Source organism: Bos indicus, chromosome 15, assembly GCF_029378745.1.
Source record: "Bos indicus isolate NIAB-ARS_2022 breed Sahiwal x Tharparkar chromosome 15, NIAB-ARS_B.indTharparkar_mat_pri_1.0, whole genome shotgun sequence".
Taxonomy (NCBI): domain Eukaryota; kingdom Metazoa; phylum Chordata; class Mammalia; order Artiodactyla; family Bovidae; genus Bos; species Bos indicus.
Genome location: NC_091774.1, coordinates 24,678,562 through 24,704,265, shown reverse-complemented (window position 1 = coordinate 24,704,265; position 25,704 = coordinate 24,678,562). Strand labels below are relative to the sequence as shown.

At 39.0% G+C, this 25,704-nt stretch overlaps 1 protein-coding gene and 1 pseudogene across 2 annotated transcripts in view; one reads left to right on the top strand and one right to left on the bottom strand.

Annotated features, from left to right (window-relative positions):
- Nucleotides 1-1,951: 1,951 nt before the first annotated feature.
- Nucleotides 1,952-25,704, top strand: part of ZW10 (zw10 kinetochore protein) — a 35,253-nt gene continuing 11,500 nt past the window's right edge. The window contains exons 1-10 of one of the 2 annotated variants that reach the window (XM_070803450.1): nt 1,952-2,140; nt 4,334-4,468; nt 9,050-9,151; nt 9,354-9,431; nt 9,585-9,744; nt 11,201-11,353; nt 11,784-11,975; nt 20,085-20,248; nt 21,138-21,320; nt 25,251-25,489. In XM_070803450.1, the coding sequence (XP_070659551.1) occupies nt 2,036-2,140; nt 4,334-4,468; nt 9,050-9,151; nt 9,354-9,431; nt 9,585-9,744; nt 11,201-11,353; nt 11,784-11,975; nt 20,085-20,248; nt 21,138-21,320; nt 25,251-25,489 (1,511 nt within the window). In that variant the 5' untranslated portion in view covers nt 1,952-2,035. The remainder of the gene's footprint in view (nt 2,141-4,333; nt 4,469-9,049; nt 9,152-9,353; nt 9,432-9,584; nt 9,745-11,200; nt 11,354-11,783; nt 11,976-20,084; nt 20,249-21,137; nt 21,321-25,250; nt 25,490-25,704) is intronic. The other variant, XM_019975503.2, reaches the window with a different exon arrangement.
- LOC109568752 (large ribosomal subunit protein eL42-like) lies at nt 4,924-8,438 on the bottom strand (annotated as a pseudogene).

Below are 25,704 nucleotides of genomic sequence, written 5' to 3'. Positions count from 1 at the left end.
TTATACTTCAGTTCAGTTCAGTCGCTCAGTCGTGTCCGACTCTTTGTGACCCCATGAACTGCAGCACGCCAGGCCTCCCTGTCCATCACCAATTCCCGGAGTATACCCAAACTCATGTCCACTGAGTCAGTGATGCCATCCAATCATCTCATGCTCTGTCGTCCCCTTCTCCTCCTGCCCTCAATCTTTCCCAACATCAGGGTCTTATCAAATGAGTCAGCTCTTCACATCAGGTGGCCAAAGTATTGGAGTTTCAGCTTCAACATCAGTCCTTCCAATGAACACCCAGGACCAATCTCCTTTAGGATGGACTGGTTGGATCTCCTTGCAGTCTCCTTGGAACTCTCAAGAGTCTTCTCCAACACCACAGTTCAAAAGCACCAATTCTTCTGCACTCAGCTTTCTTTATAGTCCAACTCCCACATCCATACATGACTAATGGAAAAACCATAGCCTTGACTAGACAGATCTTTGTTGACAAAATAATGTCTCTGCTTTTTAATATGCTGTCTAGATTGGTCATAACTTTCCTTCCAAGGAGTAAACGTCTCTTAATTTCATGGCTGCAGTCACCATCTGCAGTGATTTTGGAGCCCCCCAAAATAAAGTCTGACACTGTTTCCACTGTTTCCCCATCTATTTCCCATGAAGTGATGGGACCAGATACCATGATCTTCGTTTTCTGAATGTTGAGTTTTAAGCCACTTTTTTCACTCTTCTCTTCCAATTTCATCAAGAAGTTCTTCAGTTCTTCACTTTCTGCCACAAGGGTGGTGTCATCTGCATATCTGAGGTTATTGATATTTCTCCCAGAAATCTTGATTCCAGCTTGTGCTTTTTCCAGCCCAGTATTTCTCATGATGTACTCTGCATAGAAGTTAAATAAGCAGGGTGACAATATACAGCCTCGACGTACTCCTTTTCCTGTTTGGAACCAGTTTGTTGTTCCATGTCCAGTTCTAACTGTTGCTTCCTGACCTGCATACAGGTTTCTCAAGAGGCAGGTCAGGTGGCCTGGTATTCCCATGTCTTTCAGAATATTCCACAGTTTATTGTGATCCACACAGTCAAAGGCTTTGGCATAGTCAATAAAGCAGAAATAGATGTTTTTTCTGGAACTCTCTTGCTTTTTCGATGATCCAGCGGATGTTGGCAATTTGATCTCTGGTTCGTCTGCCTTTTCTACTTAAGTTAGGTAATGTAAATAATATAAATGTATATTTAATAAATATTACACATACGTATGGGGCCTCCTAGGTGGCGCTAGTGGTGAAGAGCCCGCTTGCCAGTGCAGGAGAGACAGGGGATTCAGGTTCCATCCCTGGGTCAGGAAGAGTCGCTGGAGGGCATGGCAACCCACTTCAGTATTCTTGTCTGGAGAATTCCATGGACAGAGGAGCCTGGTGGGGTACGGTCCATAGGGTCACAAAGAGTCCGACAGGGCTGAAGCGATGTAGCATGCGCACACTGACACACACATAAATAAATAAATATACATACATATAAACTATGCAATATGAAAGGAGTGCGATTATGGGCATACTTTTATTTATAAGGTGATGCCACGTCCTTGAACAACTGCAGAGGCACCATTCACATACATTCTGATGGTCACTGCAGTCCATGAGAATGAATACTTAACGAAAAAAGATCAAGATGCGCTTCTTGGGTCTTCAGGCTACATAAATTTCACAGGAAAGCGTTTTGCAATTGAGAAAGGTTCACTCTGGACTGGTTATTAAATAAGACCATTTCACTTCTAGTGAAAAACCGGCGGGAAAAGACCAACTATTTAAAAAGGAGCTAGTAAACGCGTCTACGCACAGTTTGCCAACTACGGGACACCGTGGAAAATCCCCGCCAGGATAGCCGCGGTGCCTGCTGGGAGCTGTAGTGCAGCCATCGCTTTTCGTGAGGAGACCTGGGCCCCGCGAGACTTCGTTTCCCGGCAGGCCGCGCGCCAAGGCTGCCGGCGGGACGGGAGCTGCCGCGCTGGCTGAGAGTGACCCTGTCAGTTTTGGTTCTTGTGGTGGCGATGGCCTCGTTCGTGACGGAAGTCCTGGCACACTCCGGGAGGCTGGAGAAGGAGGATCTGGGCACTCGGATCAGTCGCCTGACCCAGCGGGTGGAAGAAATCAAGGTGAAGCCGGAGCAGCGGGCGGCTGACTGTAAAGGGACGGAGGGAGGAACGAGAGTGGGTGCAAGTATGTGGGATGAGAAGGGGGCTTAGAGGGGAGCCCAGACTGGGACTGGGACTGCGGAGCCGAGGAGGCTGGGACGGTGGGAAGAGGCGGTGGCTGGGGCAGTATTGGGAGTGGGGTTAGGCTGGGGAGGTATGGGATAGGGGGACGAGGGGAGGGCGGTGGAGACCGGCGGAGCAGGGAATTTGGGACTGGAAGCCCGAGGCGTCTAGGGAGCGGGGGATAGCAGCTGGATAGAAATGAGGGCAGGGTCACCCCACCCCTCTTCGGTGTGTAGTTTCCTCCTCTGTATGATTCGTGGATGAATGTGATAGCTTTGGGAGGATTGTACCGTTCTCCTCCCTGAATTTTTGTCATTACAAACGTATCAGTACTTTATTAAACTCAACTCTCTTCACCCCCAGGCCTTTGAGACTATGCCGAGTGTTATAAAACACGTGACTAGCACTTCTTTGGACCTTGCTGTCTTGGAATTGATACAAAAACAGAAGGCACCTGACCACACGGAGTTTCACTTAGTGCTACTGTCATTACCTTACATTTGTTATTTGCCACATCTTTGTTGCTTTCTTAAACATCTTAAAAAGACGTGTACACTGTGGATTTAAGAGAGCAAGTTTGGCACTGAACCATAAAGGCACAAAAATGGTTTTATTTTACCAAAATGATTTCCTAAGTGTTAAGTATTCACGTCACTGGCATCTCCTGGAATATGGCTTTAGGATTTTTCATTGCTTTTTTATATGATGGAAAGAAGACCAACTGTTAAGCTACAGGCTCCTCCCTGTTCTGGAACTAACTTGCCTTTCTCTGGTTTATTTTCCCATCCAGACAGATGAGAATTACTTTCTATTCTCCAAGCAGACCCACTTTTTCCCTAGTTGCCAGATTTTGTTTATGTTGCCATCTCTCCATCTTTTACCTGTTAGTAGTTCTACTCATTCTTCAAGTTCCATCTCAAATGTCGTTTCGTGTATGAAAAATATCCCCATTTACCCTCAGGCAGAGGTGCTCTGTCTCTCAGCTGTGCTTCTGGAGTACCTGAACTCTTGTTATATTGTATTTCTGTGTTCTGATTACTTAAGTGTATCCTATCTTTCCTACCTAAAAGGAATTTATTTGGGACAAGCATAATTTCCTTGGTTCAGTTTAAAGAATCTGCCTGCAGTGCAGGAGACACAGGAAACGTGGGTTCAATCCCTGGATTGTGAAGCTCCCCTGGAGGACGAAATGGCAACTCACCCCAGTATTCTTGCCAGAAAAATCCCATGGACAGAAGAGCCTGGTGGTCTACGCTCTGTGGGGTTCAGAAGAGTCAGACATGACTGAGCAACTGAGCATGCATGCAAGCATCGTTTATTCTTGTCTCCCAAACATTGACTAATTCAGTGAAAAATATTCAATAATTTATTAAATTATTTTGCGTTAAAGGAAATAATGGAACTCAGATCAACTTAGGTTTTAAGATTGTGTGTGCTCAGTCGCTTTGTTGTGTCCAACTCCATAGCCCCATGGACTGTAGCCTGCTAGGCTCCTTTGTCTAGGGAATTCTTCAGGTGAGAATACTAGAGCAGGTTGCCATTTCCTACTCTAGGGGATCTTCCCAACCCAGGGATTGAACCTGCGTCTCTTGGGTCCCCTGCATTGGCAGGAGGATCTTTTACCACTAGTGCCACCTGGGAAGCCTGAATTATTTAAGATTAGGTCTTGCAATTTTATAAGCAAGAAAATAGAAATTCATAAATCAATTGAGGTATACAGATTATGGTCTTAATTTATTCATTTACTTTTTTTCCTATTAGATATATGATTAAAATTAGTGACTATAGTCTGAACTGGTTTGATTCAAAATGAGAATTTCTGGCTCTGCCTTTGTCTTTTTCAGTGTTTGTACAATTCTTGGGCACTGTTGGGATTTGTTGATCATTGTCTTCTTGTATCCTTGTGTTATGGGACTCTTAACGGTAGGAGAAATGTTTTTTCAGAGAAACCCATTGGCTTGGAAGGGAAAGTGAATGGGTATGAGTAACTGGGCAAAAAGGCCCTGACTTGGAAGATCCCTAACAGAAGACGAGCTGTGTATTTTAAGAGTTCCCTACTCATGTCATTGTAACTTTTCTCTTGTATAATAGGGCGAGGTGTGCAGTATGATCAGCAAGAAGTATAGCGAATTCCTACCTAGCATGCAGAGCGCACAGGACCTGGTTACCCAAGTGGATAAGCTATCTGATGACATTGGCTTGCTGAAATCTAGGATAGAGACTGAGGTAAGAACAGTTTGTTATGTGGGATGGGTTTGTAGGGAGAAAGTTCAGCTTCCTGATTCCAAGGACAACTCAGTTTACAATTTTTTTTTTAATCTTCATTTTTTTAAAAAAATAAAACTTATTTATTTGACTGCACCAGGTCTTAATTATGGCATGTGGGATCTAGTTCCCTGACCAAGGATTGAACCCTGGCCCCCTGCATTGGTCCTCTTAGCCACTGCAGGGAAGCCCACCAGGGAAACCACCACCAGGGAAGTCCTTAATACAAATTTTAAAGACCTCACTTTCCTTATTAGTGAATGGAAGTTGAATTAGATGACCTTAAGGTAACTTCCAGTTTTAAAATACAAATGTTTTCCAAAACTACAAACAATTTCTTTTTTATGGTAAAAAATTTTAAGCTATGCTAATAATGTCTTGCATCTTAGTTCACTTTATAAATTAAAAATATAGCCTCAAGATTTTAATGTCTTCATAATAAAAACAGATAAAGCATATAAGTGAATCATTTGGCCTTGTCTCTTATCATCTCCTACTTTAAAATGCTTGTATCTCTTAACGGCATGCATTCTCTTATATCTGCAGCTGGCCTCAACGTATTAAAGCTTCAGCACAATCTTTGTCTTTTGGCTTTCTTGTGGAAAATTGACTTGGATTGCCAGTCACAACCACTGTACTTCCTGTCATAAAGCCACTTTCCTTGGACACGCAGGGAATCTCTGCCCATCTTATACTGTGTCACTTTATACTTTATGGGGCTAGTGCTTACTGTACTTCCTATGGAAAGTCTGGCAGTTTTTAAGAATGTTCACCTTGTTTGCCAGAGTACTGTCATCACAAAGGAGTAAGCCAGTGTTGAAACAGGAATATCCACTTCATAATTTAAAAGTTGCTTTTCATGTATATTATCTCACCAGGATTTTTCCCTTACAGTTTTCTTTTAGGAAAAATAAGCCGTTGAAAAAAAATCAAGTTGATATTAGAGGTTTAAACTGAATAGGTGTCTTGTACATCTGTTTCTAAATTTTCACTCAGGGTGCATTGATATCCAAAATCAAGATGTTGAGATATTCTCAAGGTCCTAAAGGAAAGAAAGACATCAAGTCTCTTCTCTGTGTGACAGTTCCTAAAGAAGGAAAGGGAACAGATGTGTTTTTAAAAGTTCTGTATAAAACTTGAATTGCAAGTGGGGAAACCACTAGCTATTTGGAAAATCTATTTAGTACTGACTTTACCTGTCATTCTGGTTAGAGGTTTTAATAAAAATAAATCCATTACTCTGCAACTCTGGCACAGTTCAAATAATATATTCAAAGGGTATTTGTCAGACAAATAAGTCAGTAGTGCAATTACTAGACTGTGTTATTAGAAATGAAGTATCTGGAACAAGAAAGTAATGGACTATGTACGTTTTCCTGGCCAGATTATGACTGGACAAGATTTATTCAGTTCTGATTGTTGTATTTTTAAAGATGACTGGTCTTGATGAGAGGGTCCAGACCTGACCACCATACCATCTGAAGAACGGTGAAGAAACTGGGGGTATTTAGCTGTGAGAAACACTTTCAATATTTGGAGTCTTATCATTTGAGAGAAAGATTCAAATGTATGGCTAGAGAGGGGGAATTCGATTCAATAGGTGGTCTAAAGGGTTTATTCAGTCATTTGATATATTTACTGAGCATCTGTAAATTGCCAGATACTATGGTAGTTGGTGAACTAGTTTTTTATTTCAAAATGTGAATCTCATGCCTGCTATAGAGGAATAAAATAATGTGATACACATTAAATAGGAATAATTCAGTTAAAGAGAGGAGATGTTGCTAAAGATGTCTTCCTGTACGAATTGGGGTCCAAACCAAAGTCTGAAGTGATAGGTAATTAAGCAAAAGAAGAAGGAGAAATGTTTAGGCAGGCACAGGGGACAGCATGGTGGAAACGTGGAGGTAGTGGAGAGACACCACTTTTGGAAAGCTGCACGTATTCCATATGACAGATGTTGATAGAATGTGGTGGGAGGGGCCATGGGATGAGATTAAAAAGGTAAGCCAGAACCATGTGTATCAGTTTAAGTAGTAAGGATTTTCTTGATTGCCCTGTAGAAGCCGTAGAGGAGTTTTAAGGAGGGGAGTGATGTCAGATTTGAATTTTAGGAATCCCATTCTGCTTGCAGTTTGAAGAAAAGACTTGAGGGAAAAGAGACTGGGAAATGAGAAGGCAGCTGAAGCATCAGGAGGCAGTTAAAGTAATCAGGCAAGACAGGCTGCAACCTTCACCACAGTCAGTGGCAATAGGCATAGAGAAAAGTGGATCAATCCTGGGGACTTTCAAAAGATATAGGATCTTTGGGAGTTGCTGATGTGAGGAATCAAAGATGGAGGAGTCACTGGTAACTGTGGAACTAGGTTATTGATGTGCTATCCATTGAAACAGGGAATCTGGGGGAGGAGGAGGTTTTGGTTGAGTTTAAATATGGGCTGCCTGTATGAGATCCAAATGAAGCTGCACAGTTGGCTTGTATGAAGATGGAGGCTAGACTATTGTAAAGAAAGATGGGGCAGGGCCAGAAACTTGAAATGCAATGGCTCAAACAAGATACATATTTTTTTAATCATGGTCTCCAGGCTAGAAGGCTGATTCTACAACCCAGGGCCTGGCTGTTCTAGTGCATTCTGAGTCAAGAACTGTGGCGGATAGTCTGTTCCCTACAATAGTAGCCAGTGGATGAATGTTTTTGCACAGCACCCTGAGCCCCAGTTTCTACAGGGCAGTGTGGTGGGCTGCATGATAGAAGAAAACTCCTGAGCTTAGACAGCATAAACATCTTCTAATGGGTAGTAAGCGTGCTGGATTTTTGTCATGAAGGGAAATACTATTTCTGTTTTTCAAATGTTTGTTTACTACACAAACATTTTTGAAAAGATAGTTCAGAACAAAAGACAGTCCATTGCTTCACTTGCAAGATGGTGCTGAAGTGTAGAAAATCCTAAAAAATGGTCTTCCAACAGTCTGTAGAGCAGTGGAACTGGCAGCATTTGGTGGTTTGGTAGGCACAGAGTATCTCAGACCCCATCTCAGGCCTACTGAATTTGAGGCTGCATTTTAATAAGATTCACCAAGCAATATGTATATATGCATGTTATAGTTTGAAAAACACTGCGTTAGAATTTTGCTGTTTTTGTGGTTGCAGTTGGTCTCTCCCCATGTCCAGTGATATCTGGAGGTTCAGAGAAAATAGAGGGCATAGAGAAGATGCATCTATTTTCTTAAGACCCAGATTTGGAAATGGTAGACATCACTTCTGCTTATATACCACCGGTGGGATCTTAGTCACATGGTCACAACTGACTGAGAGGGACAGTGAAAACAGATAGTGTAGTTGGGTAGCCACATTCTGTTCCTATGAGAGAGTGGATTTTAGAGGATAGTTTGCATATCACCCCCTCCATATACATACTTGGATTTTAGGAAAATGGTGTGGACTTGAGAGAGCCACACTTAGAAATTGAAACTATGAGAATGGAGAGAGAATATAGAGCAGGGTTTTTCAATCCAGGCACTGTTGAATGCCTAGATTGGGGCTGGATATTATTCTTTGTTGTGGGGGGCGCTCCCGTACATTGTAAGATGTTTAGATGTTGAGTATCCCTGGCTCTACTCACTAGATGCCAGTAGAACTTGCTGATTTGTGACAAGCCAAAATGTCTCTAGACATTGCCAAATGTCCCTGGATGGGGGTGAGCAAAAAATGTTTGATTTTTTGAGAACCATTGGTTCAGAGTAATAAGAGGGCCAGGGAGAAAGGATTATCAGTATGTGTGAAGTGATCAGAGGGAAAATGAAGGTCCCAAAAGAAAATGAAAAGAAATGGCCAAAGAACCAGGAGAAAAATGAGTAGAAATTGGTGTCATAGATCTAAGGAAAGGAGAATAACAGTGTACTGACGAATGGTTAAGTACTGGTGATACATGCTTTAGACATAGCAGCAAGGATTTGATTGATATTTTTTTCTTAAAGATGGGGCAATTTTTAACATATTTAAATCTGATGGGAGGAGCCATCCTCTAGTAGATATTGAATCAGTATGTAATTCATGAATGAAGAATGAATTGGTAAGAAGTAAAAGATAGAGAAAAGAGGAAGTAATTGATAGTGCGAAGTCCCTGAAAAGGTAGGACAGAATAGGAGGTGGATCCTCACTTAACCTAAGAAAACCTTCCTATTGGTTAAAACTGTTCAACTCTAGAGTGAATTATCACTTGGCCATGGGGACACCCTTCTGGTAATCCAGGTGGGTGAGTTCTGTGATGTGAGGTAACTGCTTAAACTAAAACTCGTTGCTGACAAGAGGATACTATGTTGATGACAATGGGTGTTTCTGCATAAGACAAGGATTTGGGCCATTTGGACCACTTCAGGTCTCTTCCTACTACATTCTATGATTTTTATTCCATTCTTAACCAGCATTTAAATTTAATCATGAGTTATATTCAGCTAATAAGGCTTATTGATTATAATGAGTGTTTTATTTCTTAGGTATAGTATAGCTAAAAAGTACTTATCTTTGGTATTGTGAATTAGGTCCGCCGGGATCTTCATGTATCAACTGCTGAATTTACAGACTTGAAGCAGCAGCTGGAAAGAGACTCAGTAGTCCTCTGTTTGCTTAGACAGCTACAAGAGGTCAGTAAATTCAAACCAAACTTTAGCACTTTGGTGGTGAGAAAGTTGTTTTTTTTTTTTTTTTTCCAGTTGGTCTTATCGTTTAATGAGTATCCCTTGACTATGTGCTATTTTTTTCATATTTTAAAAACAAGCAAGCGGACAGACTTGAAATAATAAGATGTATCAGATAAATACCTAATAACTATACTTATCTTTTCAGTTTTCTACTGCTATTGAGGAATATAATTGTGCATTGGCAGGAAAGAAGTATATTTCTGCTGCTCAGCATCTAGAAGAGGTATTAAACACTTTCTCTAAAGCATGAACAAGTAATGCTACTCTTGTTTTAAGTAAATTCTGTGTCACATGTATTCCTTACTGTTATACAAATATGTTCGAATTGCCTAGAGTACAGATGAAATGTTTAACAGTGATTCCATTTCACTGCCAGGCCCAGAAATGCTTGAAGTTGTTAAAATCCAGAAAATGTTTTGACTTAAAAATACTGAAATCTCTCAGCATGGAGCTGACAATACAGAAACAGAATATACTTTATCACCTTGGAGAGGAGTGGCAGAAGCTGATTGTATGGAAGTTCCCACCATCGAAAGGTGATGCTGACCTCAGTGAACTGCTTTGCTTAATCTGCCTGAGCCAGTTTGGCTTCTGAATGTATTCCAAATATTTTATATTGGGAGAGAAGAAGGCTTCATTTATTAATCTCCCAATTCTGTATTGAGTTCTCATTTAAGCAGATATGCTGTTGGGACCAAAATGCTTGTTACTTTCTTCACACTTCTCTTTCTATCCCTTTTGCTAGGAAGGAGCAGAGAAGGGGGGAGGTGATTGGGAGGGGTCCTTGAGGTGAGGGTATGCTAGAGGAGGTGGAAGCACTTCTCCATTGTAGAGTGTGCTCATTCCCAGAGCCCTCATCCCAACAGTTTATCTTTTCTAAAAAGCTTGAAGAAACTGTTCGACCTTTCTCTCTCTTGCTAAGGAAGACAGGGGATCAATGGGATAGGAGTTGGACCCTATTTTTTCAGTCCTTGGGGAAAATCGGTGACAGAATCATGAGAAATGGGATAACTCTGGCCCTGGTTTTTATTTATACTACTTGGCTCTCAGCCCCTCTGCCCACCTCTGGGTGTGAACCCTCTTTGATATCTTGTTTATACAAAGTATAATCTCTGAGGGTATATTGAAAGACATGCCATTAAATCCAGTATATTTTCCAACATTTAATCTTGAAATTTAGTCTGTTTCAGAGGAAACCTCAGAGTCTCCCCTTTCTTCCTTCCCCTTATCCACTTTGGCCTTCAAATACAGTGTGTATGTATGTATGTACATAGACACTCCGCCCCCTCACACACACCCCATGTGTATTTTCAAGGAAGTCATCCAGAAGTTTTCGATTCTATTTCCAAGCAGGTTATAAAATTAAGAGAAGATGGCAGTTCTTTGTTGTAACACACCCTTCTTGTTAAACTTGTTTGGCAGGCTGTTCTCTTTCCTTCATAAGAGGGAACATAGAAGACGAGGCCTTAACTGAAACTAGGATCTCACTTTTTATTCTTTGCCTTCATTCAGTCATTCAATATATTTTTTATTGTTGAGGTATTGTTGATTTACAGTGGTATGTTAATTTCCTCTGGACAGCAAAGTGATGCAGTTATACATACATATATATACACACACACACACACACACACACATTTTAAAATTTTCTTTTCTGTTATGATTTATCATAGGATATTGGATATAGTTCCCTGTGCTATACAGTAGGACTTTGTTGTTTATCTGTTCTCAACACATATTTAATATGCAGTTATTGTAGGTACATCATCTTTTGCACTCAGTTTGATTCTTTGAGCATACCAAAAGAAGTAATTTCTTGTTTTAAAGTGATGCCAAGGATTTGTATGCAGTAATTCGTACTTGCTTGCATTAGAAGTGTCTTGTACTAAAACCACGTTTTTAGGACTCTTGGTAGACCGTGGGCTCTCAGGAATAGAAATGGGAACATCTTGTACTGCTGAGACAGCTGATATTTTTTTCCCTTCTCCATAGATATCAGCAACTTGGAATCTTGCCTGCAAACAGAGCTTCATTTATGCACCGAACAATCTCAAAAAGAAGAGAAGAACCCCGTGCCACCAATCAGTTCTGTCCTCTTGGCATTTTCTCTTCTTGGAGAGTTACATACCAAGCTTAAGTCATTTGGTAAGCCATCCTACTTTGTTTCATTTACATGACATTTTCAGAAAGTCCAATGTTAAAGGACTGACAGGAAATATTAGCAAATATTCTCTGAATGATATTGATGATGGATCATAAAGTTTGGCTTCATGATTCATTAAATAGAATTGTTATAAATATTACCCTTTTCATTAAGGGCTTAGATCCTTTCCTTTTTTTCTTTTCTCTCTCTTTTTTTCCTCAAACTAGCTGCTGGTGTTTTTTTATTTTTTAATAATTTAAATAAAAATCTGTAGACAATCTGGGAAACTTCAGTGGGAAAACTTGCAGTGCATATGGGTGTTATGTAATGTCATGGTACATGTTTTTTGTTGTTAGGCTCAAAGATCTTTTGTTTTTTCTCAAGTGTCTTCAAGTGATTTTTGCTTTATGAGTGTTGTGATATAACTTTCAGGTCAGATGCTGCTGAAGTATATCCTTAAGCCTCTGGCATCTTGCCCATCCCTTCTTGCTGTGATAGAAAGCCAGCCTAACATCACCATCATTCGTTTTGAATCTGTGATGACTGACTTGGAACATCCATCGCCATCTGAAGTTTTTGCCAAGATCAGACTGGTACTGGAAGTGGTCCAGAAACAACTTCTAGGTGTGTATTTCCAGGGCCATGCCTTCACATTTTGGAAAAGTTGATGTGGTATTTGAAAGTAAATATTATTTTAAAAAGTGGACAAAAATGTCGCCATTCTGAGTGAATGGAGGATGGAGGTGAGTAAATTATGTCTTGGGGAAAAAGTAGTTACCTTTCTGTTTCTTGCTCTCTTTTGCTTTCCTTCTCTGCCTAGTGTTGACAGGTAAGGTCATCAGTGGTACCCCGTATTCTTTGTTTGTAATATATAGTTGGATTTTGGAATGCATTTCTCTCATGGGACTTCTAGGGACATCATATTTTGGGACTTTTGGTTAATTATAGGAAAAGCAGAAATGAACTAAGTGCTGTTTTATGTATTTCAGTGGGAAAATCCCCATCAACCTAGTTGATATGAACAAACTGGGTTTAACGTGGGACATGAATTTCATTCCAACTCAGCCTACTGGTTAGACCTTTATATATTCACCCTTGAAACAACCAGTTTCTGTTGCTTGAATCATTTTTTGGCTGTCACACTATTAAAAGTAAAATTTCTTCTTTTTTTATTATAATACTGTCATTTTAGTCTATTTGACTTACCTTCTTTTTGCTTTTCTCAGTTGTCTTATTGAATAGTCAAATTAAGCACTCTTGCTGTGGAAAAAATGAAAAAAAGAAATGCTGCTATTGTTTGTAAGCCTTCCTGGCAGTCACATAATTTATTTATATATAAAGACTTTATTATTTTTTATTAAAGTATAGTTCATTTACAGTGTTGTGCCAATCTCTGCTGTATAGCAAAGTGACTCAGTTGAATACATATAGACATTCTTTATTTATATATAAATAATTTAAAGCAAAGAATTCATTCTAGTTCTGATAGCAAAGAATAAAACATTTTAAGACTTGGATGAACTGCAAAAATCCAAGGTAGTTTTCTTCTTGTTCGTTTACTTAGGGAGATAATGTAACAAAGAGTCCAAGGATTGGAAGGAACTAGAAAGATAATCAATGCAGATATCTCTGAGGCTTGACTCTACTCTGTAACACTCCCATCAACTGGTCACAACAAGCCTGAGCACCTTTTGAGAGTCTGTCCTACCTCTGTGCAGCTCTGAGTACTGTCAAGTTTTTGTTTGTTTTTTTTTTTCAAAATTGTGTCTCTTTTCTGTATTAAATACTCTTGCCAAAATGCCCTTTTTGGAAATTAAATCTTTAGGGCAGTTGTTTAAGAAATATGTTCAAAATATATTGTGCTGTAATATCTGCTTTACTGATGCTGTTTCTACTATGTGGAGCTGTATAGAAGTCTAATTCTTTGAAATTGGTCTTTGAAATTCTTTCCAGTCTCTGTTATTATGTCCCCTACGTCTTACCACCATCTTTACTTTTTTTTAAGATGAAATAATGTTAGATCTTCTTATCTTCAGTGATCTTCTGTGGATATATTCCATTTCTTCCACAGTCCTTTTTATTACAGTATGGTGTTGAAAACAGAACAAAGTATTCTAGATATAGCCTGAACCAATTCAGATTCATATGGAAGGATAATTCACTCCTTCGGTCTCAGTTTCAGGTTTCTGTTAGTACAGCCAAAGGCTGTTATTACACAGGTAACTTACTGAGCTTGATGTAAATGAAAATCCCACATCATACTCAGTGCAGATGGCTGCTTTCCTGTCTTACACTTGACTTTTTACAGTTAACATTGATCTTTGTTAGATTTTACATGATAAAATTTTGCAGTGAGTTAACTCCCCTTTCTACTTCATGTTGAATGCATATTTGATAATCATGTTTACTTGTAGCTTGTCAGTGATGGTACTGTTAGCCTAGGATAGGGCTAGATTGGAGGGTGCTCTAGGAGCACACTGAAATGTCTTTTCAGGTTGACATTGGTCCTTTAAGTGCTCAATCCACTGTGTTTGTAAGTTTTCTTTGTACCTAGGATATTCAGAGCAGAAGACAACTAACTCACTGTTGCTGGGTTCTCTTCTCATCTCTTTAATATCTTTCAGTCAATATTCCTTCCTTCATACTTAGTTTCTCTTCTTTGCATCAGCAATAACACCTAAAACAATGTTAACAAATATTAATGTCTGTGCACATTCCTGACTTAAAACTGATTTTAATGGAAATAAATGGGGCTTTTTTTTTTTAAATGGTTTATTCTTCCCCTAAATATAACCTGAGGATCATACTTTGTAGCCTTAGTTCTTTTTGGAGTCTTCTACTTTCTTTGCATTTTAGTTATTCTGAAACTTCATAAAGGTTTTTACCTTCTCTCTTATGTTTGTCTTTGGTTATATGCTCCTTTCATCTTTTAAATATGTGTTTTTTACTTCTAAGTTTTCTTTATTACTAAGCATCATTGTACAAAAACAAAAGAATTTTTAAAAAGAGGATAAAAAATTCTTTTGGAAATAATTTGGCAAAATTTATAAAAACTCTTAAAATGTTTGTATTTTTAAACCAAGATTTCAACTTCTAGGAATCTGCCCAGAAGAAATAATCTTAAATATATGAAACCATTTAAAAAAAAAAAAGCCCCATTTATTTCCATTAAAATCAGTTTTAAGTCAGGAATGCACACTGGCATTAATATTTGTTAACATTGTTTTAGGTGTTATTGCTGATGCAAAGAAGAGAAAATAAGTATGAATATTAAAGAGAAGAATTTACTTGTAAATGATGTGATTGGATACCTAAAAACCCAAAAGACTACTAAAACTTTTATAATTAGTAAGAAATTTACTAAGTTGTCTAGGTACAGGATAAATCTATAAAAATCAGATTTATTCTCTCTAGCAACAATCAGTTATAAAGTATAAAGGTATCTTATTTACAATGGCAACATAATCTATTAAATTCTTAAAGATAAATTTAATAGGAATAATATATGTAAAGGAAAGCAGAGAACTTACTGAGGGCTTAAAGGGAAGGGAGGCTATCATGGATTAGAAGACAATCTCAAAAAGTTGTCAACTCATTCCAAAATAACATATAAACTTAATACTTTCCAATCAGTTGCTTGTTATATATTTTTTGAATTGGACAAATGAATTACTCTAGAGCTTATATCAAAAAATATGAGCCTTGCCAGTAAAGATTTGAAAAGTACTAGTTGGAGAATTTTATAATTAAAACTATGTTTTTGACATAAAACTATGTTTTTGACATAAAACAAAAACTATGTTTTTGACATTCAGGGGAATGAAAAAGAGTCCAGAAGTAGACCCAGGAATAAAGGAGAATTTACCGTTTGATCAGTCACAGTTTAGTTTAGCGGGACACACAGTTTATTAAATAATAGTGCTAGCAAAACTGGCTATGTGGAATGAGACAAAGTTAGATTCCTGCTTCGTACTTCAGAGATACATTCCAGATGGATTAAAGCCTTATATGCAAAAAGTAGAACAATAAAAGTGTTGGAAGAAAATTCACAAGAATACTTAAATATTATCAGGAAGCTCCAAATACATAAAGGAAATGATTGACAAATTTGACTGTGTATAAATGTCAAATTCTATGATGGTGAACAGTACCATACACAAAGATTATATTATACTGGGAGAAAATACCTGTAGTGTGTTTGACAGACAAGGAGTTGATTTTTAGATTTTTTTCCAAAGAAAGAGAGAACATAGTAACAGAAAAAGGGTAACAAATATGAATAGGTAATTTATGGAAGAAAAGGTTCAAATTATTAATAAAAATAAAAATATGTGTTGCTTAATCTCCCTAATAGTGGAATGGAAATCACACCATCAGAGTAGAAATTTCCTCCCTTAAGGTTGACAAAATTCAGAGATATGTGTAAGACACTTTTGGTAAGAAAATGGAAAGGTAGGCTCCATCATTGCTTTTGTGAGTGTTTTTTAGCAAGTAATCTGAGGCACTATAGTTATGCTAAGATATTCATCCCTTTGACCCAGGTAGCCCACTTTTTAATTCCTTACAGATGTCATATCAACAGTATGTATGTTTGCATATGTAAGTACTGTATGTACTTGCATACTGGAATGGGTATCATCTGAAGAATGGTTGTATAACTTACAGTTGAGCCATAGTATGGAGTACTATGCAGCTATTAAAAAGAAGTAGAGCTAGATACCTCAGAGATGGCCACCATCTATTTTTAAGGGATAAAAAGTTAAGTGTAAAATCTATGGCATGAACCCATTTTATAAAAATGAAAGTGTAGCCCCCTATTTGAGTATTATATTAGTTTACTAGGGCTTCCATAACAAAATACCACAGGCTGTGTGACTTAAAAAGCAGAAGTTTATTTTCTCAGTTTTGGAGGCTGGAAGTCCAAGATCAAAGTGTCAGTAGATTTGGTTTCTCCTGAGCCCTCTCTCCTTGCTTAGCAGACAGTCTTCTTACTGCCCTCACATGGCCTTTCCTCTCTGTATGCTCATCCCTGATGTCTTTCCTTTTCTTAGAGGAACACTAGTCATAGTGGATTAAGGGCAGGGCTCCACCCTTATGACCTATTTAAAGGTGAGTCCTGTCTCCAAATGCAGTTACATTGGGGACTAGGGCTTCAACATATGAATTGTAGGGGACACAGTTTGATCTATATCAAGTGTGTATATTATAAATGTAAGGGAGGAAGAATACAAACCAAACTCTTAACATTGGTTACTTGGGCACAGAGAGACAGACAAACTTGTGGATATGGAGAGGGAAAATTACCCTTTTTCTTTAGAAATGTTAGTGGTGTTGATTTTCTAGAAAGTATAAGTTACTAGAATTTACTGAGAAGTAGAGACTCTGAACATACAAAAAGTTGTAGAAGAAATTTGAAAGGTTGTTAAAGATTTCCTATTTAAAAGGTCACCATTAGGCACATTAAGTTTATGGCTAAATTCTAGGTACCCTTTAAATTACACATAATCCTTTTTGATAATCAAGCTCTTTTGGTCAATAGAAAAGGATAGATAAGTATCCTGATTAATTTTTTAAAAACAAGCATAAATTTGATATCAAAATGTACACACAGAGAAAACATATAATGATTTTATCAAGTCATTTTACCACTAGCTAAATTTACAAGCTCAGTTCAGTTTAGTTGAGTTGCTCAGTTGTATCTAACTCTGTGACCCCATGGACTGCAGCACGCCAGGCTCCCCTGTCCATCACCAACTCTCAGAGCTTAGTCAAACTCATGTCCATCGCATCAGTGATGCCATCCAACCATCTCATCCTCTGTCATCCCCTTCTCCTGCCTTCAGTCTTTCCCAGCATCAGGGTCTTTTCCATGAGCTCAGTTCAGTTCAGTTGCTCAGTCGTGTCCAACTCTTTGTGACCCCATGAATTGCAGCACGCCAGGCCTCCCTGTCCATCACCAACTCCTGGAGTTCACTCAGACTCAAGTCCATCGAGTCGGTGATGCCATCCAGCCATCCCATCCTGTCGTCCCCTTCTCCTCCTGCCCCCAACCCCTCCCAGCATCAGAGTCTTTTCCAATGAGTCAACTCTTCGCATGAGATGGCCAAAGTACTGGAGTTTCAGCTTTAGCATCATTCCTTCCAAAGAACACCCAGGACTGATCTCCTTTAGAATGGACTGGTTGGATCTCCTTGCAGTCCAAGGGACTCTCAAGAGTCTTCTCCAACACTACAGATCAAAAGCATCAATTCTTCGGCGCTCAGCTTTCTTCACAGTCCAACTCTCACATCCATACATGACCACTGGAAAATTCATAGCCTTGACTAGACAGACCTTTGTTGGCAAAGTAATGTCTCTGCTTTTGAATATGCTATCTAGGTTGGTCATAACTTTCCTTCCAAGGAGTAAGCGCCTTTTAATTTCATGGCTGCAGTCACCATCTGCAGTGATTTTGGAGCTCCCCAAAATAAAGTCAGCCACTGTTTCCACTGTTTGCCCATCTATCTCCCATGAAGTGATGGGATCAGATGCCATGATCTTCGTTTTTTGAATGTTGAGCTTTAAGCCAACTTTTTCACGCTCTTCTTTCACTTTCATCAAGAGGCTTTTTAGTTCCTCTTCACTTTCTGCCATAAGGGTGGTGTCATCTGCATATCTAAGGTTATTGATATTTCTCCCAGCAATCTTAATTCCAGCTTGTGCTTCTTCCAGCCCAGCGTGTCTGATGATGTACTCTAAATATAAGTTAAATAAGCAGGGTGACAGATCCCATTAAAATCACATTTTTGGTTGGACATTTAATTGTGATTTCAGGCGACTAATTTTGTCAATTCTTTTTTGAGAGGAAGCTTGACAAATTCCTAATATATTTGCTGAAAATGTTTCCTAATATTGTCTGCTTTATCATCTTAAAATGCTTTTTGCATAGCAAAATTTTGCCTTGCTCTGTTTTAGCAAGTTGCACTGCCATTTGTTGTAAAATTCGTGGAATATTTTCTCCCAGTCTCTTTTTTCCTTTACTGTTTCTAGCAGTTCCTCCAACTTTTGCATCTTCATTTGATTCTGCATCAATAGTATATTTTAGTTTTAAATTTGAAGCTTTGTTTATAGTTATTTTCTTAAATGAGAAAAATATATCATAATGAAAATAATAAGCACTTCAATTTAACTGCTTTTTTCAGTTTATATAGTTATCACTGTAACCTGTGCTGTATGCACAGAATATTCAAGTGCACACATTACAGTGTTACATTGATGCATAGGAAAACAAAGTCATTGGAGTGGAATGAATCTCTTTACTCTGACTACATCGGAAATGTGTTTATATGAAATACTAGAAGTAATATACGTGCCTGAAATCAACACTACAGTACACATACGTGATGCTGTGGTTAAAGTGAGACATGGTCTTATCAAAGCAACAAAATTGTGTTTAACAGAAAAGTATTTTACACTACTTCCTTTGTTTTGTTTTTTTTGAGTTTAAAATTTTTATTCAAAAAATGTATAGAGATCCCATGTACCCTTCACCCAGTTTTCCCCAATGTTAGCATCTTGTGTAACCATAGTATAGGATCAAAACCAGGAAATGGACTGTGGTACGATTCACAGAGCTTATTCCGATTTCTCCAGTTTTCCTTGCACTCATTTGTGTGTGTGAATAGTTCTGTGCAATTTTATGACCTGTGTAGATTCATGTACCTACCACTACGATCGAGCTACAAAACCAGCCGATCACCACAAGGCTGCCTTATGCTACCCATTATAACCACACACCTTTGCTTCCAGTTGTTGAAATTACTTAAAATTAAAAAAAATTGAGTTCGTCAGTCACACTAGCCCCATGTCATGTGCTCAGTACCAAAATGTGGCTGATTGCCATCATATCAAACAGTGCAGGCCTAGACTTGTGATATTATAAGATAGCTCAAGGCTTTGAGGTAGTATGGTCACTTTCTTTTAAGGTTCTCTTATACTATTTAGTTAATTAATAATGAAAGTCACACAGTCGTGTCCAGTTCTTTGCGACTCCATGGCCTATACGGTCCCTGGAATTCTCCAGGCCAGAATACTGGAGTGGGTAGCCTTTTCCTTCTCCAGGGGGTCTTCCCAACCCAGGGATTGAACCCAGGTCTTCCACATTGCAGGTGAATTCTTTACCAGCTGAGCCACGAGGGAAGCAGTTAATTAATTAACTTCCTCAAAATGTGTTAGAAAAAGCCACCATAAAATATACCATGGAAGGTATATTGAAGTATTCTGTTTGACAGACTAGATATTACATGATAATGTAAGGTATTTATTGATATTTTGCTTAGAATAAACACTCTGATCCTTTGCAGAGATGAAAAAGTATGTTTATTTATTATTGGAGAGATGGGATTTTATTCTAAACTAGTTTCAACTTGGTGTGCAGAACTTCTGAGTGCTTGTCATATAATCAGACCCGTGGATTAGCAGTGGATGATTATAATGTAGATAGCTTACTACCTAATTGTTACAGAGAACAGGCAGGCAGTCTTACACTGCAGATGATTCATCTGAGCAGTGAAAATGCAATAATAATTGTGTGTCATGATTTTCCCACATAGTTAGTTGAAGTAGGGTAGAATTACTTGTGCTGTTTTCTTCCCTGTCATCTTAAAAGTGAAGAGTTCTAGAAAAGTAGGGAATCTGAGAATATATCTGGTATGTGAATAGCTTCTTGTTTAAAACTTTTTCTTTTGATTTCAGATTTACCTCTTGATGCTGACCTAGAAAATTTAAAGACATCTAAGATCACATTGGCTGAGATGCTTGGTGACATAATCTGGGAGGACCTATCTGAGTGCCTTATTAAAGATTGTTTGGTTTATTCTATCCCAACAAATAGCAGCAAGTTACAGCAGTATGAAGAGGTAAGAGCAGAAGTGTCACTGAAGGTTTGGGGAGACCACAGGTTCTTGTCACTGTCCTTTGTTTATCTTAGAGATCGTTTGTTCTTTAAGAAAATTATTCATAAGGTGTGGATGCAAATTCCCTATAACTTCATTTCTCTTCTGGCTTGCTGCCTTTTGATTGGGAAGTATGCTTTCTTATTCAGTATTAATATGTTTTCATTAGGTACTTTTGAAAAACAATTGTTTTTATATTTGTATCAGGTCTAGTAGCTACTAGGTGATACTTTACTTTTTGGCTTCTTTCTAGTGTTTCCTCAAACACTAAAATAAGTACAGAAGTCCCCCTCTTATGTTTGGGGTATGTTCTAAGACCCTCCATGAAGACGTGAACCTGTGGTTAGTATTGAACTGTAGATGTATGTGAAGTGTTTTTTCTATACTAATGGGCAGGTAGTGTATATAACACAGATATGCTGTACAAAAGGATGATTCATATCCCGTGGGTAAAACACAGCAGGACAGGGCGATATTTCATTACGCTACTCAGAACAGCACACAATTTAAAACTTAGGAATTGTTTGTTTCTGAAATTTTTCATTTAGTATTTTCAGACCATAGCTGACTGTGGGTAACTGAAACTGAGGATAAGGGAGGGGGATTACTGTATATTTACTAAAAAATTTGTTGCACTTTTACTAAGCAGAGTCAGAAACTCCTAATGAAGATGCTCTTCCTGATGAGTTTAAATGTGTAATATTTTCTGCCTAGTAGTGGATGGTCTGTTCTAAAACTTAACCATCTGCTCCTTATTCTTGTCTGTACATTGGATTTGAAATTTTAATATTGAAAAGGAATATATGTATATAATTCTTTACTTTTCTTTCTTTTCCTTGCATTTCTTTCTTAGATCATACAATCCACTGAAGAATTTGAAAATGCCTTAAAGGAGATGAGGTTTTTAAAAGGAGATACTACTGATTTGCTGAAATATGCCCGTAATATCAATTCTCATTTTGCTAACAAGAAGTGTCAGGATGTGATCGTTGCGGCTAGAAACCTAATGACCTCTGAAATTCACAACACTGTGAAGGTATGGGGGGGATGGTTATAGTTTATTACATTGAGTTAGGAAGCAGCTGATTTTTGAGATGATTGTGGTAGAGTGGAAGAGCACATGACATTTGCTGAGGTCATTGAGGTGAGTTATTAATTTTCTTAAACACTAGTTTTCTCATTTTGAAAGGGGTCCTAAGATCTACCTCTTTCATAGGGTATTGTGGGATCCTGATAAGATAACACACATAAAAGCGTTGTATAAATTGAAAAAGTATACGTGAATTTAATGAATTACTGTTGTTGAAATCATAGAGTATATCAACCTATAGTTTTCTTGACTTTATCACTTGAATTTTTAGTACGCAATTTTGTGACAGGTACTGTTATATCCAGAGATTATATCCTGTTGTGAAAATGTTGACTTCATTGCTTAGGCTAATAGAGGTGCTAGTTTTGAAGTTAATAAAAGGAAACAAAAAGATACGATCTTTGATGGTATAAACAATTATCTGTAAAATCCATGGACAAATTATAATTTGCATTGAGAGTAATTTACTCCTTTGACCTTAGATAATTCTGTGTATTTTTTCTGTTTTTTTTAAAAAATATCTTGCATATATAAAATAATATTTAGCAAATATAAGTGTTATTTAGATTAAAAGACGACATAGACTAAACTAATCCCTTAGAAAATTCCTCAGCTGCTTTTCTGTGACCACTGAGAGGACCATGCTTCTCTCCTCTCTGTGCTTTCTGCATGCCCCTTTCTCCTGGGGTTACCCTGTTGTAGTGTCCGCTTCAGTAAAATATTTAATTAGCCATTTGAGCTCCACAGATATTAACACATTTTGGTATAATCTGGGGATGTGAGGGGAACTGAAGTGCACTCAGTACTGGGAACTGGGCCGCAGGGTTTTACATGAAAGTCAGTTATGTCACTCTCATGCACAAAGCCCCGTGGCTTCCTGTCTCATTCAGAGAAGGACCCAGTCGGCTTACCGTGGCCTGCAAGGCCCAGGGTGATGGGTCCCCTATTGCCGCTCTGACTGCATCTCCTGCGGCATTCCCCTTCAGTCACTCTCTTCATTTGCCAGGACGGCTTGGCTACAGAACTCTGAAACCTCTTTCCCCCTCTGCTTGGAATATTGCTATAGACTTGCTCCCTTTCCTGATCACTATTTTACTTTTTAAAAAAAATTCATTGTTTTAAAAAATATTCCTTTGGCTGCGCCGCTTAGCATGTGGGATCTTAGTTCCCCAGCCAGGGATCAAACACACGCCCCACCCTTGCATTGGAAGCACAGAGTCTTAACCACTGGACCACCAGGGAAGTTACCTGACCACTGTTAAAACTGTAACCTCCCCTTATTTCTTTTTTTTTAAATTATTTATATATTAATTTTTATTTTTGCCTGTGCTAGGTCTTCTTTGCTGTGTGGGCTTTTCTCTGGTTGCAGTGAGCGGGGACTGCTCTCTACTTATAGTGTGCGGGCTTCTCACTGCAGTGGCTTCTGTTGTTTCAGACCGTAGGCTCTAGGCCTGCAGGCTTCATAGTTGTGGCTCCCAGGCTCTAGAGTCCAGACTCAATTCTTGTGGTGCATAGGGTTAGTTGCTCTGCAGCATGTGGGATCTTTGTGGATCAGGGATCGAACCCGTGTCTCCTGCATTGGCAGGCAGATTCTTTACCACTGAGAGTCACTCAGTTGTATCTGACTCTGTGTGACCCCATAAACTATAGCTCGCGGGGCTCCTCTGTCCATGGAATTCTTCAGACAAGAATACTGGATTGGGTAGCCATTCCCTTCTCCAAGTGATCTTCCTGACCGAGGGATTGAACCAGGGTCTCCTATGTTGTGGGCATATTCTTTACCATCGGAGCCATTGGGGAAGCCTCCCCCTATTTCTTGTACTCTTTCCTTGCTTTGATTTTCTTCCCTGACAGGTCATTTGGTAAAGAATCTGCCTGCAATACAGGAGACTCAGGTTTGATTCCTGGATTGGGAATATTCTCTAGAGAAAGGATAGGCTACCCACTCCAGTATTCTTGGGCTTCTCCTGTGGCTCACCTGGTAACAAATCCACCTGTAATGCGGGAGACCTGGCTTTGATGCCTGGGTTGGGAAGATCCCCTGGAGAAAGGAAAGGCTACACACTCCAGTATTCTGGCCTGGAGAATTCCATGGACTGTATAGCCCGAGGGGTCCCAAAGAGTCCGTCAGATATGACTGAATGACTTTCATTTCATGTTACTTATTGTCAATAAATATTTTGTCTGAATTACTGTTTTTCCCTGCTAGCAAACACGCTCTATGTGGGGAGGGTTGGTTTCTCTTTTTCCAGTGTGTTTTGTTCTTTGCTGTTTTGTTTACTGTTGTACCTCTAGCATCAAGAATGTACCTGGTGCCCACTACTGTGTTCTTAGTGCTCAGTCAATATTTGGTGAATTAATATGTATCCCAAGAGCTCGTCCTAACTCCTTGTTATAAATGAGAGTGTTACTAGGTTGCTTTGTGGCTCTGGGCTAAATCTTTCAGCCTTGTTGGACCTCGGTTTCCTTTTATGTAACATGACAGAATTGAACTAGATAATCTCTGAGCTCCCTATTCAACTAGTTCTGACATTCTGCAAGACTGTATTTGCCTCCCAAATATCCAGATCCTAATGATGGCACTTCCTCTAGATCAGAGTTTCCCAGCAATGCCACCGTTGACATTTGGGACCAGGTAATTCTTTGCTCTGGGGCCTGTCCTGTAGGATGTTCAATAGCACCGCTAGCCTCTACCCACTCGATGCCAGTGGCACCTCCCCTGGGTGTGATATTTGTATTCTCATTGAAACGTTATAACAGCCCTACAAAATAGATGTTATTGTACAAATTTTATATATAGATGGCAAGTCTGATGACTTTAATGTTTTTTTGAGACTTGAAAAAAACTTAAACTTTTTCTATCAGAAATTTTCCATAGAGGTCCAGTATGTGCTGAGCTGAGCAGCTCTTCTTGAGGTAGGAACCTGCCGCTTCCACCTGCTTAATCTCCCCCCAACTTTTTTTTGGCTCCTGAGGCATCTTTGATAAGCGAGATTTGAAAACCATTGTTTTAATGCAATTTATTCATATTGCAATGAGAAAATTGAGGTCAAGAGAGGTTAAATGACTTTGTGTAAAGTTAGGGTAGAAAATATCACTGATGTTTCCAGACTAGAGGCCTAGTATTCTTTCCTTTGTGTGTGTGTGCTCTCGCGCTTTAGTCGTGTCCGACTCTTTGCGACCCTGTGGAGCCTTCTTTGTCCATGGGATTCTCCAGGCAAGAATACTAGAGTGGGTTCCCATGCCCTCCTCCAGGGGGTCTTCACAGCCCAGGAATCAAACCACTGCCTCCTGCATTGCAGGCCATATTCTTTACTGCTGAGCCACCAGGGAAGCCCCGTTCTTCTCTTTATTTTTCACCAAATCTGGGAATTCTCATTCAGTGTAAATGGAGGGAAGGTTTTTGGATTTTGTTTGGAATTTTGTTTTTAAGAGCAGCATAAGCTAGCTTGAATGTGTTGTTTCTTTGGCTAAGCCGAGACATGTTTCTGATGGGAAATAACTTAATGACAGTGGAACACAAAGTCATACTGGTGTGCGTTAGTGCAACAGTCTAATCTGAGAAAGAGGATTTGTTGAAGGTCCTTTCATTTACCTAAAGTCTTGGGTCAGTTTCACAGCTTTGTTGTTTTCCACCAAGAGTAAGAATGCAGAGTGAAGAGAACGGCCCAGTAAAGGGTATTGCTTATTCCTTATGGCGTCCTTTCACCCAAGGTTGAGCAGTCATTGAAGTACTGCCACGTTCACTCATATCTTGTAATTATTCTGTGGATCCACAACTTCATTGTGATGGAAGCGGTCAGTATCTCATTCCTGACCATCTGCATGCATCTGGATTATTCTGAGGACGATGCGTTTTCTGTGTTTGACTCTTAGATCACTCCTGCTTCTCAGATAAATGTGCCAGACTTACTTCGTCCTAATGAGGACGACAAGCTACAAGTACAGGAAGTATCCACCGCTCAGTGCAATGAAGTGGCGAATTTAGAGCCTGAGAATACATTGGACCAACATTCCTTTTCTTTGCCCACATGTCGCATCAGTGAATCTGTGAAGAAATTAATGGAACTTGCCTATCAGACTTTACTGGAAGCAACAACCAGCAGTGATCAATGGTATGAGTTTTGAGTTATCTGAAAATGGCAATGACTTGGTTAAATGTATATCTAAACTAGACATTTCTTAAGAAAATTAACTGGAATTCTTTGGGTTTTCTTATCCTATTAATATTTTTTCCCTAAAGAATCAGTATAGCACACAGATATGTATTAGTAATTAACTTTTACTTATAACAACATATAGTCTTACAGCAAAGTATGAGAAATAAAAT